The sequence below is a fragment of the Choloepus didactylus genome, chromosome 19 (assembly GCF_015220235.1).
Source record: "Choloepus didactylus isolate mChoDid1 chromosome 19, mChoDid1.pri, whole genome shotgun sequence".
Taxonomy (NCBI): Eukaryota; Metazoa; Chordata; class Mammalia; order Pilosa; family Megalonychidae; genus Choloepus; species Choloepus didactylus.
The window spans coordinates 47910342-47926215 of record NC_051325.1 but is presented as its reverse complement, the minus strand read 5'-3'; the positions used below and the strand labels follow the sequence as shown (position 1 = coordinate 47926215).

Genomic DNA, 15874 nt, shown 5'->3' with positions numbered 1-15874 from the left:
TCCAGCTCTGATAAGAAAACCACTGGAGGCAGGGGTGGGTCACTAAGGTCATAGCCTTGGAAGTCCCATGTCCAGGGCAAGAGAATTTCTTCCTCTCCCCTCACTCCCGGGTGGTGCCTCACCTTTCCTGAAGCTGATGGGGGAGGGGGCTCCAGAGAATCAGTCACTGGAATCGATGCGTGTATCTGGGGGTGGTGGGTCTGACCTCTCCCTGACGGGTTGCTTGCTGGGATGCCCGGCCAGGCCCCCCAGTGCAGCCTTCAGAGCAGAGTGTCACATGGTAATGGAGCCTCAGGAGAGGCTGGCGTGTGTCACCTGGAGTCTGGGGGCTGCCTGAGTGACTGCTGTCATTGCAGTCTGGAAGGAGAGTTGAAAGAATAAACCATTCCATTACCGCATGTATCCATTAGCTTTTGCTGTGTAACAAACCACCCCCCAAAGTTAGTGGCTTAGACAAAAACCACCATTTGGTCAGCTGAGCTGGGCCAGACTTGGTGGGTCTCAGCTGGGTTCATTCACATAGCCCATGGAGCGGGGGTGGTCAGCTGGGCCTTGATGGCCTGCGGTGGCCTCACGCCTAGTGGTTCACTTGCTGTTCTTTGGAGCAAAGTAGCCGCATGCCTCAGCCTCCAGCAGGTGTACTGAGCATGCCATAGACGTACATGCACATCATGCACTTATAAAGCACACTCATACACACACAGGCATGCATACCACATGCACACACACCACATGCACATGCACACAGGCACAAGTACATGCCTACACACATCACATACAAACACATGCCACAAGAACACACCTCACCCCCTACAGGTAGGAAACACCTGGGCACATCATATACACCCACCCCCACACATGCACTCACCACCCTACACCCCCTTCCATACCAGGGGTCAGAGCTGGCATGAACCCCCAGGGCTGGCTGCAGGGGTTCCGGAATAAGCCCTGCCAACAGGGCTCCCCTTGTGCTTGAGGGCAGCTGCACCTGTTCCTGACTCAAAGAGCCCCCCATGTGGCCATGTGGACTCGCAGCCTCAGCATCTTCCAGAGAGAATTCTCTAGACATCTTGCTGGGAATCACAGTCACAGAGTCGTCCCCCCACACAGACACTCTGGGGGTGTGGGGTCAGGAGAGCACGGCCCACTACAGCCACATGCCAGGCCTACTTGGGCCACTGCTCAGGGCACCCAGGGGCCACCTTGTCCAGCACCCCCAGACCTTGGCTGCCCCGGGGCCCCGACTCTGCATTCCCCTGGCTCACTCTTACACCTGTGGTGTTTTAATAACTGTTTTCCTTTTCTGCCTCCCGGACTACACCTTAAGCTCCTAGACGGCAGAGTCCCAAGTAACTTGTTGTCCCTAGGGCTCAGTCAAAGGCCTGGCAGAGGGAAGGTACTCAATTGTTTCTAGTCTTGCTAATGAACAAACTGAATTTTAGCGTCGTGGGCTCTGAAAGTTAAGTCCCACTCGCCCCATCTTGTCTCATTCCGGTCCAACGTGGAGCTTCGCGTGCACCCCTTGAGAGAGGAATCACTGCTGGGAGGTGCTAGGACGAGCCGTGCCTTCCTTCCGGCCTGACCCGTGTCCACGCTGTGCCTCCCGAGGCGTCCCGTGTGCTTGGGGGAGGGGCGGGAGGAGATGGACCAGTGGGAAGGGCAAGGGGTTTGGGTCTGTGGGTCACTCCAGGGACAGCTGGGTCTGGGCCACAGGCAGGCGCTGAGGGCTGTGTCGAGGTTGGGCATGGCTCTAGGCCCAGGCAGCCTTGCGTGGCCTCGAGGTGTGGCGGATCCAGACCACAGCCTGGCCCTGGCAGGAGGACGATGCCGCGGCTGCAGGGGCCCGTGGCCCATCACCAGGCTGTGGGATCCGGGCCCGGCGGCTTTGGGAGCACAGGGGTGAGGGTGGGGGGAACCTGTGTAGAGGCCACAGTGCTTTCATCGTGGGTGTGGCCGTGGGCTCTCGGTGGCTCTGTGGGTTGTCGCCAACATCACAGAAACAGAACACTGCTTCCCAGGGGAAAGGGTCTCTGTGAAGGTGCAGAAACCCGACAGCCCCTTTTGGTGAGGCCTGGTTGGTGTTCAGGGCTGGACATCTTGCAATTTGCAGGTGGGGCCAGAGCCAGTGAAATAATGTGGGACATTCCTCATGCCCCCCTCCCCCATGCCTCAGCTGCCATCGTACATTGGTTTCCCTGGAAGCAGACAGAGCTGGGACAGGGATTCTTATTCGAGTGACTTATTGAGGGGGTGCTCTCAGAAGGGGAGGGAAGGAAGCAGGATGGGGCAGGATCAAAGCCATGCATTGAAGGGATTGCAACTGGAGTCCAGCCTCAGCTCAGTCCCCCAGGGAGCTTGGGAGGGTGAAAGGTCCCACAGAATTGGTTCCCCCCACCATCTGGTGCAGCTCTGGGAGGATGGGGATAACTTCCCAGGTGAGGTGCTTCCCTTTAGGTCAGGGATCATGCTTGAGACAAGGGGGCAGCTCTGACCGGGGGTGCACTGGCCAATGGAGGGGACCTGGGTGGGGCCCCCACAGCCGCCTCGCAGCATGTCCCCTCCCTGGGCCTGCAGTCAGTTTTCTTTCCTCCATGGATCCACCGGCTCTGCTCCCATCCTGTGGGGCCCCAGGACACACCCCCTTGGCACCCCTGATATCTGCAGGCAGGTGTTAGGCTCAGCTTGGGTGCCTGAGCTTTCCTGGCAGGTGAGGGGCCGGCCCAGGTCTACGGACACTTCCACGAGACCCCGAGCTCCTGGCACAGCAATGCAGGGTGGGTGGGTGGGTGGGTGGCCTCTGAAGGAAGACTCTGATAGCCTCTCCCTCTTGTCATCTGGGGCTGTCTGTGTGGAACCCAACGAGCCTGTTTTCTCAAATGTAAAAGCAAGAGTCAAACAGTAAACTATCATCACCTTGCCACTGACAAGCAAGCCTGTGAAAGGAAATTGTTACCACACAGAGTATTTGTGCTCAGGCCTGCAGGGACGCCCCTGACATGACGGCCTGGCATTTTCATTCGTTGGTTGGTTTCCTTTTTTCATTTTCCAAAGTGGGTTACAAAATGCCCTCCAGTGAGGAAACTGCCCACAGAGAAATTGTGCAGTCTTTCCTCAAGGTGTTGTCCGGGAAAAAGGACGGCTTATGGTAACTGGAGAAGGAGAGGCCCCCAGAGCGGTTGCAAATGTGGAGGCTCCTCCCTCTCAGTCGTGGGCCTGGCTCCAAGTGGGGGCCCCTTCCCCACCCCGAGATGCCCGAGTCCCGGGGCCCAGTGGCTGCAGCCCCCCAACAGCTCCTTCACACTAGGCCGTTGTTCTCTTTGCCCAGATACACTTGAATGGGTCACATGATCATTACTTTTCCAAACACATCTGTTGGGAAACTCAATTTAAAGAGGCCCTTATCTGGGATACTTTCCTACACTGGACATGAGCAAGACTCCTCCCCCCGCCCCCGCCCTCGGCTCCTGCAGCCCTGAGCCCACCTCCCTCCCCCACCACACTGGGAGCGTCAGTGGGAACCTCATGGCCATGGGGAGGGCTCACCTCTGTCACCTGCTGTGACGGCGCCATCGGCCGGTGCCTTCCGCGGGTCCCCGTGTGGCTGGCGTGCTGCGCCCACAAAATGCTGTCAAGTCCCCACTGCGGTCCGTGTTCTGTGGACAGTCACGCCGAGCTCGGGGAGGCCCCCTCAGCCTCTCTGAGCCCCACCCGGGCTCGCAGTGACAGCCGGGGTTTTCACCCAAGTCTGACTGCAGAGGCTCTGTCCTCGTAAAGCCACCCCCAAACGCCACTTCGGGAGGAGGCCCGGCCCTGGTTTCCACAGCAGGAAGACAGAGACTTGTTTTCAACTTTTTAGAAGTTTTATTATAAAGAAATTTGAGAGAAGCACTGGGCACCAAGAGAGACATTGCCTGGGCCAGGAAACAGCTGCAAACAACATGAAAAACCAAAACCAAAACGTAAAAAACCCAAACAAAAAAAACCACACACACTTCTTGATAAACTGCAATGTTGTTCTCAATTTTTCTTCATAAATAGACAAGTCATGGTTGGCAATTTTAAATAGATGGACACACGGTTTAAAACAAAAGAGCAACGCCTCCAAGTGTGGCTGTAAGGTGTCCAGTTCTTGCTGTACAGACGATGGGGAATGGTTTGGCAGCCGCTTTTGTGCACATCTCCCTTCAAATAAAACTTAAAAAAATGTGCTAAGGGTCATATAAAATGCCTTTTTTTACCTTAAAGGAAGCTACTCCCCTCCCCCCCACAGAATAATCTTACAGATGTCTTCAGCACAGTTCTAAAACACTTAGTCAACTACTTACACGGAGTCAACAGTTCAGAGGTTTCATAATCTTTTGTTCACACTGGAAAACCGTATTTGCATGGCTGTGGCTAGGCTGGTCCCCGGCCCCTGCGTCTGGGGGTGGGTTTCTGTTGACAAGCGACCCCGCCAGGGGCAGCCCACACAAGCCCGGGCTGGGGCCAGGTGTCCAGACACGGGGTGCTCTGTGCAGGGTGCAGGTGAGGAGTGGGGATCACGGTCACCCTGGAGCAAGCAGGTCGGGGGCAGGGGGTGCCTGCAGGTGCTTTGGGCTGGCAGTGGGCGGCGGGCTGCCTCCGCCAAGTCCAGTGGGAGGTCAAGGAGACCCGGCATGGGGCACGGGTGTGTCACTGCTCTCTCGTCCCGGTCACCCTGCTGCCTGCCAAGGCCTCGTTTCTGCTGTGGGCCCTTCCGGCTCTGAGCAGTGCCCCTCCAGCGGGCCTCAGGGAGGGAGGGAAGGCGGGATTAGGTGAGGTAGAGCGACTTATCCCTGGGGAGCAGGCTGTGGGAGAGAGGACGGGCTGTCAGCACAGGCCCACCCACCCGGGTAGTGGCTCACCCTCAGGGGTCCTGAGCAGGGCCGGGAGGACCAGGAGACCTGCCCCTTGCGCTGTGCCCCACAGCCTGGAGTCACCTGCCCCTGGACAATAAGAAAGGGACACATGCATGGGCCCCCTTTCCCCCAATTCTCCACCAAGCAGAACCTGACAGCCCCCCACCCCCGGAATCCCGCGAGGGGCTCCCCAGCACTGGGGGGCAGCAGCATGTCTCTTTCACCAAAGCCCATCCCAAATTCACTGTGGCTCTTGCATGAGCTTTTAATCCCAGGGTTTCCATTTCTAAGTTTCAAACAGAACAAAAGGAGGGCAGGAGCTTTCTATGTTTTTTGAGCAGGGCACAGCTGTGATCTGACCCCCATGCTGGGGAAAGTAAGGCTCAGAGTGGGAAGATCTGTGACATCCATAAAGACCCCCCAGTTCTCTGGCTTTGAGGAAGGGAAATTGTGGTGAGGGTAGGAGGGTCTGCACCTGTTTGGTGCGGGGAAGGGAATTCTTGCTGAGCTGAGGGACTGCCCTGCAGAATCCCTCTCTGGGCACATCAGAAATGGGGGCATGTGCCATGTTTGATGGCTCAGAGCCCAAGGGCTGCCTGAGCCCGACTCTGCCTGGGCTGGTAAGCTTGGCCGAGCAGGGAGCCCCTGAGCTGGAAGGCTGACGGCGAGGGCTGGGGCACCTGGTGGCGGAGATGGCACATGTCCACCAAACCTTGGAGGTGCTGCTGGAGGAGGCAGCTCAGCACTGCACACCCAGGCATGGCTGCAGGAATGGGAGCCATGGTAGGTAGTTAAGGAACAAGTGTGCTTCCTCCATTCTATTTTCCCCTTCTGCTGACTGAAATGAAAAAGCCACTGTCCTTGGTGGCAGGGGGGAGAAGGAGTTTGCACAGACCCAGAAGGCTGCAGGGGATCGGTGGGGGAGCCTCTACGTGTGTGATCCTTTGGGTCAGATCTGCGGCTCCTTCTCCTAGGTGCAGTGTGCACTGCTGGTGTCTCACCCAGATCCCTTTTACCAAGCCCCCAGCTTCCTGCTTCTCCAGAGAACTGCCCTCAGCTGAACGGGAACTGTCTTGTCCAGGGCCAGGTTCGCCAAGGGGCAACCCACTGACACGTGGGTACAAATGACTGGCTCCCTATCTCAAGGTGGGACCAGCTCTGTGGTGCAATTCATGCTGGAAAGCTCCCATGGCCAGGCTGAAGTGGGTCTCCAGCTGCGCCTACATCTTTTCCCACCCCTTTCCCTTGCCCTGTCCTGCCCCCCACAGCCCTAAGTGCTAAGACATAGGACCTATATGTCAGTGTCCCATGGAAGCATTTGTGAAAAAGAAGGATGGAGGAGAAAAGGTAAAACTGAAGACTGACCTCAGTGTCCCAAGCAGGGGCCTCCTAGGACCTCACCTGGCTCTGCAGCTATCTCCTGAGTACCCCCAGCACCCAGTGCCCAAGGGCAACTCCAGCAGGACAGGTAGTGGCCTGCAGAGACTCATCCCTGCTCCACACTCCCCCAGCCTCATCTCCATCCCATCATCCCTGTTCCCACTCTTTATGCATCGACAGGGCAAAGGAGGGGCCATTGGTGGGATGGGGTGGGAACTGACCTGCAAGTGCTGATGCCACACTCCCCGCTGGGGTAACTGCTGTCCCAGTCTCCACTGCTCGTGGGGTTGGATGGGCCAGGTGAATGGGATCCTGAACCACTGGGGAACTCAGAGATGTGAGGGAAGTCCTGCCAGGGGGCAAGGAGGGGACAGATGAGCAAAGGAAAGATAAAAGGGCGGACTGTCTCAGGCAGCAAGGAGGGGAAGGGGGGGTATATGCCTGCAGGTGGTCACACTCTGGAGAGACACTTCCTCTGGGTTATATAAAACCCCCACTCTGCCTCTCTGTCTGGAATTCTTTTTTCCCCAGTGAAGCATCTTTTGGAAAACTCAACCTTTGTTTTAGCTACATAGGAGGGTGAAAGACTTTGCCTTCAGGGCCTTTCTCTTTCTGGGCCTCAGTTTCCCAACCCGTGAAACGGAGTTATTGGGCTGGATGACCTCCAAGGGCTACGTGAGCCTGTAATAGTCTCTGTGGACCAACTGGGGGGTCAGGCCTCCAAGACTTTGCGGAGAGCCAGAGGGTAGGGATGACCTGGCAGAAGCCACAGTGGCCTCAGCGTCTTGGATCAGGGAGCAGAGATGGACAGAAGGTGACAAAAGGGCCTGGAAGATCCTAAGAATCTGTCTCGCAACTTGGCCACTGTTCAGTGCAGCCAGTATGTCTCATGTAAGATGTACTAGACCCATTTCATAGATGTGGTAACTGAGGTTCAGACAGGTAAGACCCCTAGGCTGAGGTTACATAGCTGGTGTCAGGGCCAGGATCTGAAATCCCAAGTGGCTTCCCTTCTCTGCAAGGGGTCACAGAAGGGCCCGCTCCTACTCTTCCTGCTTACCTGTGGCCCTGGAGGCGAGGGGCTCATAGCCAGCTGCACCTGCAGTGCCATAGGGGTGGGCAGGACAGGGGGTTGGGGGGCTGGGGACATGCTAACAGGCGGACTGAGGAGGGCGCTCTGTGCATGGGGGGGCAGTGGCAGCTGCTGGTGCAGTGGGGGGCTGAGTGGGAAAGAGGGTGGCGGCGGCGAGGAAGCACTGAGGCCTGGCAGCAGGGACTTGGAGCCCAGTGTCCGGGCGAGGCTGGCGGGAGAGGTCCCGCTGCGGAAGGCCTGGAGGTCTGATGGCGTCAGGAAGGAAGCCAGGCCTGGCATGGCGTACATGGGCGGCTTGGGTGGGAGCATTTTGGCTGGCGGGTTCACCTGAGTGCTCTTGGTCTCACCCTGTTCCGGGGGGCTCTGGAAGGAGACAGAAACCAGTCACTCTGGAGACAAGGGAGATGCCAGAACAGGGGTCATGAGAGCAGGTGGTTTTTGCAACCCACGAGATGGCCCCTGGATGCTCTCTGGCCCCTTGGGGGAGACCTGGGGACTAAACCAGAGCCAATTCAGGGTCCTTAGGACACTTGGCTCTGCCTTTAATTCCTGGAGGCTCCCCTGCCCCTGGAGGAATTCCATGCTCCTCAGCTTGGCCAATGAGGCTGGCATCATCCAGTCAAGAAATCCTTTACAGACGCTCTTCCACAGCCTCTGAGCCTTTGCATATGCTGTTCCCACTCCTTAGGATGCCCTCTTTACTTGATCTTTTATTGCTTAACCCAGGACAACCCCTCACCCCACCTGGTCCACACATCCTCAGCCACACCCAGCACCTGAGACTAAAGCCAAATTTGAAGACCTGCAAAACTGGATTTGAAACCTAGTATGGCCACTTAACAAGCTGGATACTTTTAGGTGAGTTACTTAAACCCTCCGAGTGTTGGGTACCTGCTGGGAGAACTGGATTAAATGAGATGCATGGAAAGTGCCCAGCATGAGGCTGGCACACAGCAGGTGCCCTGTGGAGGGCACTGTGTGGGCACTGCCCATCCTTTCCACGACCGATAGCGCCCGCCAGTCCCGTGGGCCCTGGCCCTTGCTCCAGCCCTCAAGTGGCCCTGCTCCCATCAGGGCTGTGCCTGGGGCTTCCAGATGTTACCTTGGAGATGAGGCTGGCCCTGTAGGCTGCCAGAGCCTTCAGATACTCCTTCTTAGCTGCTTCAGTCTTCTTCTTGTAGGCCTGTAAGATCCAAGACATGGTCCACACTGGGGAGAATGCCCCAGAGGAACATGGTGCAGGGGCCTAGAGGGAATGGTCAGCATCGATTCAAGAGCCATTTGTGAATGAGGGTGGTGGGGTCAGGAGCTGGGCCAGCTGGGAGCACTGCACAGGGAGTCTGGAGACCAGGCTCTATCCTAGTTCTTCAGCCCAGGTGCTGTTTGTCCTTGAGCAATAGGTTTCACCTCCTTGGCCCTCAAGGTCACCACATCTGGCTCTACAGACAGGCCCCTCAGAGTCCTAGTGGGGAACCACCTTTGCATTCTAGAACGAACCCGACTTGTTCAGTGTGTTAGTCTGGATTTGATTTGCCTTTTATTTTAATTAGGACGTCTACACCCAGATTCCTACTGGTTGTGGACTGACTGCAGGAACGGCCCCAGTTTGTTTGCCTCTCTGCGCCCACACCTTTTGGTACTGCTCTCCCACAATGACTCTGGGCTTGGCCTTATGATGTACTTTGGTTAACAGGACACTAGCAGATGTGACACAAACAGAGATGTATTTACACGCTACACAGAAAAGTACTCACACGTTGCTGTTTTCAGAACTCTGAGGTGCTTATGAAGAAGCCTGGGCCAGCCCCTTGACTCATGAGATGCACAGGGCCCAGCAGCCCCACTGCTGCAGCTGACAGCATCCAGCCCCAGCCTCAGAGGGGCCGAACGCACCGCACCTGGCTCAGATCAGGCTGAACCCAGCTGAGGCCAGCACAACTCACAACCCTTGGGCTGCATAAACGGCTGGCTGAAGCCACTAAGGGTTGATTGTTACACATTCAGAACTAGCTGCTACAGTTAGTTTCATTATGTTTTGGTGTCAAGATTATGCTGTGGATAACGACTTGTGAAAGTTTTCTTGTTTTTTCTAAGTTCTGGAATTATCTTCTTCATTTGAAAGAACTTGTATGTCAATTAACTAGGCCTGGAAACTTTCGGGTGAATAGTTTCTTTTTTCTCCTATGATTTTCTCAACCATTAATAATAGAGTATTAATTATTAATAAAAAATGAGTATAAAGAAAATGTCTTAATATGATAAAAAACTGACACCAGCCAATAGCCAGCCTTATGCTTAATAGTGAAATATGAGAGATAATCCCAAGAAAGATGCCCACTCTCCCCATCATTACCTAACCCCTTTTTTTGGAAATCCCAGTCAATGTAAGTAGGAAAAGAAAAAAATAGAAATGGAAATGTGGGAAATGAGGAGACAGAATTATTGTTTTTATAAGACATTTGTATGTGCAATTTATAAATAAATATAAAAAATATATAAATGTAAACCTGGAGGACCCAGGAATTAATTGAAAAAACTATTAGAAATGATAAATTGGTTTAGGAGAGTGGGTAATTACAAATTAAATACTTAACTTTTTAATGTAGCAACAACAATCCGCTGGAAAAATATAATGGGAAAAATATGTCATTTGTAATGCAGTGAGTAAAAGGAGAGATATACCTATCCAGTTCTTGGGAAAAAAAAAAAAAATATATATATATATATATATATATATATATATACACACCAAGTTCTTGGATTAACCAGAAAGGCATATAAGTGAATTTAAAATTCACCAGTGCCTGAGGCAGGACTCTCAACCACTTTGCTTGCCCCAGGGCTGTGTGGGGAGGTTCAGAGGAGCAGGTGTGACAGGACAGGGACAGACCACCTGAAATCACTGTCCCGCCAAGCCTGGGTACAAGAGGGAGAGGAAATCCCCTGTCCCCCTCCCCCACAGAAACAGAGGTCTTCTTAGGAAAGGGAATGGATGCCAAGGAAACAAAAAACGACAAAGGTCTTTTCAGCAGAAGCCGGCGGTGCCCTGCCCCCCTCCCTGTGGCCCTCACCACTGCAGGACATGAAGGCTCCACTTCCAGCTGCCAACATCTGCATCCCTTTGCCCAAGGGCAATCCCTGGTAGCAGGTGCCTGCTCTGCCACATGTGGGACAGGTCAGAGATGCTGGAGAGTGAACGCCCCCCTGCAGCCGCTTTTGACATGACTGTCAGCAGCCAGTGCACACCCCAGCTCCCTTGCCTCTCGATGGGGTCACTCTAAGGCACACAGGTCCCCTATGGGACAGAACTCCAGTTGCCTGTGGAGGTAACTTCTTTAATAACATGGTCCTTATTGGCTTCCTTCCGTTCCCTGCCTCGCTCTTCATTCCCCCATCAGTGGATTCTGGCATCATGTCCCCAGTAAACTACTCATTCCCAAACCTGATACGCTTCCTGTGTTTATCATCTCAATGAATGGCACCTCCATTCACCAGAAGGCAAGCCAGAATCCCAGGAATTAGTCTTTCTTGACACATTCTGCATCCCTGACCCCATCCGCCTGGCCCAGGCCACTGTCATCTCTCACCTGGATGACTGTAAGGACCTGTTGCTCCACCTCATCCCTCCAGGCAGCCTCTGCTTACAGCTAGTCAATGGTTTCCTCTGCCCTTAGATCAAGGACTCAACTCGTTCCGAGGCCCAGTGGTCAGCTTCCACCCGCCTCTCCAGGGTTATCTGTGCCATGCTGACTCACCGTCTCCACTCTCACCATGAAGATAGCCTGTGAGCCCACGTGCTTGCTGGGCTCCTTCCCATCATCAGGCGTTGGCATGTACAGCTCCCCCGCCTGGAACACTTCCCATCCACCTCAATAATGCTCCCCAATACTATGCCCATTCCCCCTCTTTTCACCCTCATGCCTCCTGTACCCTCCTGTCCATAGCACAATTGTAATTTTACATTTATCTACTTATTTGGTTAAAATTTCTTCCCGTGACACCCCAACTGAGTTCAAATTCTGAGTCTATCCTGACTCACTGTGGGGCCCTTGGGCAAATCAGCCTTTGGGAACCTCCATCTCCTCCTATCAAAACAGAAAAGCAATGGTTACTCCACAGCGCATTATAATGGAGGGAGAGCCAAGCATAGACGAGCTTGGAGGATGCTATGGAAACTGAGGCTCAGAGAGGTTAGGTGATCAGCCCGAGGTCACACAGCTGGTGCCTGTCACCTGCTGATGAGCTAGTTTGGCTTCCTGTTCCCCCTGGCAGTCTGTTAGAGGGGACCATTGGCACATGGTCAGTGAGACAGGAAGCTCTGGCCTGGACTCCAGACTTCTAGTGCTGGATGGACAAGCTGGACAGAGATGCGTGTCTCCATTTTATATACAAGGAAGCAGAGGCCCAGAGGGTTAAGTTGCTGGTCATGGCAACTGGGAAGTAGTAGAATTAGCAGTCACCTAGCATCCTGCTTACAGCTGGGCAAACTGAGCCCAGGAAGGGCCTCCACGAAAATCTCTGGTTCCGGAGGCTTCAACGCCTGTGCTTGGCTCCAGGACCACCAAGCCTTGGGGAGTGGCCTAAAAAGGGATCGGGACTCACCTGCTTCTGCTCCTCTCCCAAGCTGTCCCACATGGAGGCCACGATTTTGGATACATCCCCAAAGGTGGCGCTGGGGTTCTGCCCCTTGATGGCAGCCTGCGTGTCTCTGAAGAACAGGGCGTAGGCCGATACAGGCTTCTGGGGCTCGTTGGGATCCTTCTTCTTCTTCTTCTTTGGGTTCTTGGCCTTTTTTCCTGGGTCAGCTGAGGGTCTCTTCTCTCCCGAAATCTGCCGGATGACAGGAGTCAGAAAACCACAGAAGCCCAGGGACTGCTGCCAAAGCTGAGCCAACCCAGCCTCCCCAGAGCTGGGCTTCCTCGGCAGCCCCCCAAAAGCTCGTCCAGCCCTGCTCATGCACAGCAACGGAGCTGACCACCTCCCAGGGCTTGAACGCTTGCAGCTGGCTAACTAGGTGGGGCAGGCCACCAAGTCCTGCCCAGGGCTGGATGGACAGACAGACAGACACACACACTCTGGGTAGGAACCCTGAGTTAGTGTTTAAGCCATTAATGTGAAAATCAGCATGATGGTGAAGCTGATTCAAAGAAACATAAGAGAAAGAGGCATTTAGAGTCACTGAAAGAATGCTAGAATAAGAAAGAACACTAAATTACATGAAATGTAATGCCCTACAGAGCAATAAAACCATAACCTTTGGGGGTTTTAAACTTTTCTACTGGACAGAAATCATTTGTATCTCCACAGGGCAAAATTAATTTGCCTTGTAATGAGACAAAAGTCATTTACTTTTCTATCACTCTCTTCCAAGTTAACACCTTCCTTTAGAGGGTTGTAAAATGCCCTAATCAATAATGGATAATGGGTCAAAACAAAGGTACATCCTCCTAGACAATCAGATGGTTCTTGAGTGAGCCTGTTACACAGTGCTTTGGTGTCACATTGAAAGAAAATGCTCATTTTTGGGCCAATTTCCAAGGTTTAGTTATATATATATATATATATAAATATATATATATATATATAATTTTTTTTTCCTCCTTAGCCCTCCCAACTTGTCATCTCAAGCAGTTCCTGAATATTATTTTTGACGACAAAAGGCCAGTCTCTTCCACCACGTTCCAGCTGTGCAACTTTGCTCAGGGTGCTTAGTCCCTCTGGAGCCCTGAGGGAGGCTGTGTTTGTCATCAGCTCAGCCTGAGAGCTGGTGGCCTCACCTGCACCCTGGCCTCTGGAGCAATCAGCGTCCAGGACCACAACCCTGTGGGAGCCTGAATCAGGGCTTCAAGATGGGAGGGGATGCAGGTGCCCACCACAGACCTCAGTGGGTCTGTGTTTGGGCCCTCAGGCCATACAGGGACAGGAACTCTATGTGCCAAGAAGATGACAGTGACACCGTGAAGTGATAAGGAAACCGTGGGCCAGGGGTGAGACCTCAGCCCTCCAAGTCTGAGACAGTAAGTGGCAGGGGTCTGCAGCCATGCTAGTTCTGTTCCTGAATCTTTCACTGCAGCCCCCCCCCCCTCCACTTCTCCAAGCCTGTTTCCTCAGCACTGTGGTGAGGCTTTAGCAAGATAAAGAATGAAAATGCACCTTGTAGGTGATAAAAAGCTGAATATATGTGGCATCATGTGTGGCTAAGAGAATATATGCTGGAGTCCAACTCAAACTGGGTTTGAGTTTGAGCTCTGCCATGTACTGGCTGTGTGATACTGGATAAATTACTTAACCTCTCTGGGCCCAGGGTTGTTATGAGGATTAACGAATCAATACTTACGATGTGCTCAGAACAGTGGCTCATGGGAAGTATTTGTGTTAAATGAAAAATAATATAAAATAAAAACTGTGCTCTGTGGCCCATGCTAGAGGCTGAGTCATCTTGTGAATGAAACTGGAACCGGATCCGGAGGCTCCCACTCCCGTCCACGAGGTCAGGGTCTCTGATCGATGGTGTGGATGCCAGGGTTACTGTGACCCCAGGCCCCTGCAGGGCTGCCATGTGGGGAAGGGGCGAGGGCCCCTAATGAGGGAGGAGGCCATGGGACCCAGGGAGACAGCAGGCAGGAACCAAGCCTTGATTCCACCACTAGCCTGTCGGGAGCCTCTGAGCAGGCACCGTTTCCCTCCTCCAAGAGGGAGGCAGAGTTGGATTCAGGGCCGAGAAAGGCCCAGAGCTGGGAGAGGTGGCCACTCTCATCACAGATGTGCTCTTGAACAGGGATGCTGGGGTGGCGGTGGGGGGCAAGCCCCCAGTCGGGTCTCATTTTTAGTGCCATACCCAGTGGCCTTCGCAAGACCACACATTTTATCAGAATATTTTCTTCTAAAAGTCCAAAGTGGCCATAAGATGGGACCCTGAGGTACTTGCCGACATCACTGACGCCACTGAGATGGCCCACTAGTCATTCAGGACGATGTCCGCCCCGTTTTCAATGCTTTCTCTCACCCCACCCCCTCACGTTTATTGGGGTTGTTCCTGCCTTATACACGAGGCCACGGCAGCCCAGAGAGGGCAGAGCTTGGCCAGGACGCTCGGCCCCCGGGCAGCGGAAGCCAGGTTTCCCCACCGAGGACCCTGCCGACTGCCTCCGCCTACCTTGAAATGCGCTTCCGACTCCTCCTCCTGAGTGGAGCTGGAAGGCGAGGGCGTCGCCGACTTGCTCCCCGGGGGTGACGGGGAGCTGTGGGGGACGCCGCTGCGGATGCCCATCTGAGAGATGAGCTGGGACTGGCTGAGGGCGCTCATGTGGCTGGCCAGCATCCCCGGGCGGCCCAGCAGGGGCCCCGGCCGGCCGGCGTCGTAGGCAGCCACCTCCGAGTGGACCATCTCCTGGATCTGGGAGAGGAGGACAGGGCGCCCCGAGTTAGCGAGACCGGCTGGCCACCCCATCGCAACTGCACGTGGGACGCAGAGGAGGGGCGTGCAGAAGGGAAGCAGAGGGGGACGGGCCCCTCCGGGCTGCGGTTCCCCGCGGATGGATGCCTGACAGGTGAGTCTCACCGTGGAGTGGCCACGCCACTCGACTTTGACACCTGCATAATCGAGTTCACCGGGGTGGGGGCCGTCGGCGCCTTGACAGTTTGCCATCCTGTTGACATGCACCCTGGACAGAGGGTTGCATTTCAGCCCTTGCCAGAGAGCTCAGTCCAGCTGTGAATTGCTCACTCCATGCTATTGAGCCTGCCCTGAGGGAACCTGGTCTGTCTCTGCATTTAGTCCCCTTGCAGCATTAACGCAAGGAGCACACGTGCCGGAAGCCTGGTTCTGCCACGTGGGAGCTGGGTGACTTTAGCCAAGTTACTTAACCTTTCTGTGCAATGAAACCTACCTTAAAAGGTTGTTAAAGGATTAATTGTGCCAGGCACCCAGTATGTTAGATAAGTGTTTGTTAAATACACAAAATAAATAAATCCCTGCATAAACTTTCACACTTTTCTCTCTATGGGTCAATACTTTTACTTACTCCATCCCCATGGAATTTTTTTTTTTGCTGGTTATTTTTGGAATATAAGAAAACTGATTTGTTTAATATACAGGCATTTCTAATATTAAATACAGATGTAGAATAGTGTGTACTTTAACCTGAACATCAAGTATATACACACACTGCATATACCAGTATGCACACTCTCGTAATTATTATTTCCTCTGCATCTGTGGTTATTTTCCATTTTTAATTTATCTGTTTCCCTCTCACATTTTCTTTATTAGGCATGCTAACGGAGTTTCTATTTTATTATGTGGGTTGCTTCTTTCCTCCTCCAAAGAATCAATTCTCAAGTTTACTTATCACTTCTGCTTCTCTGTTTTCCAATTCTTTAATATCTAATTTTATCTTTATTAATACTTTCTTCTGCCTTTTAAAGATTTATTATTGTTGCTTCCCCTCTCAATTTTGAGGTGCATGTTTAATTCATTTATTTTTATTCTTCATTTTTAGTAATATGTTTAATGCTATGAATT

General features: G+C 53.5%; 1 protein-coding gene across 6 annotated transcripts in view; it reads right to left on the bottom strand.

Moving 5' to 3' along the window:
* Nucleotides 1–3803: 3803 nt before the first annotated feature.
* TOX2 (TOX high mobility group box family member 2) overlaps nt 3804–15874 on the bottom strand; it is a 157005-nt gene continuing 144934 nt past the window's right edge. For 3 of the 6 annotated variants that reach the window (XM_037812005.1, XM_037812003.1, XM_037812004.1), the window contains 6 exons: nt 14507–14746; nt 11953–12180; nt 8453–8533; nt 7318–7713; nt 6479–6606; nt 3806–4826 (listed from right to left, as the gene is read on the bottom strand). In XM_037812005.1, coding sequence (XP_037667933.1) covers nt 4790–4826; nt 6479–6606; nt 7318–7713; nt 8453–8533; nt 11953–12180; nt 14507–14746 — 1110 coding nt within the window. In that variant the 3' untranslated portion in view covers nt 3806–4789. Of the gene's footprint in view, nt 4827–6478; nt 6607–7317; nt 7714–8452; nt 8534–11952; nt 12181–14506; nt 14747–15874 lie in introns of all 6 variants that reach the window. The other 3 variants (XM_037812006.1, XM_037812002.1, XM_037812001.1) reach the window with 2 other exon arrangements.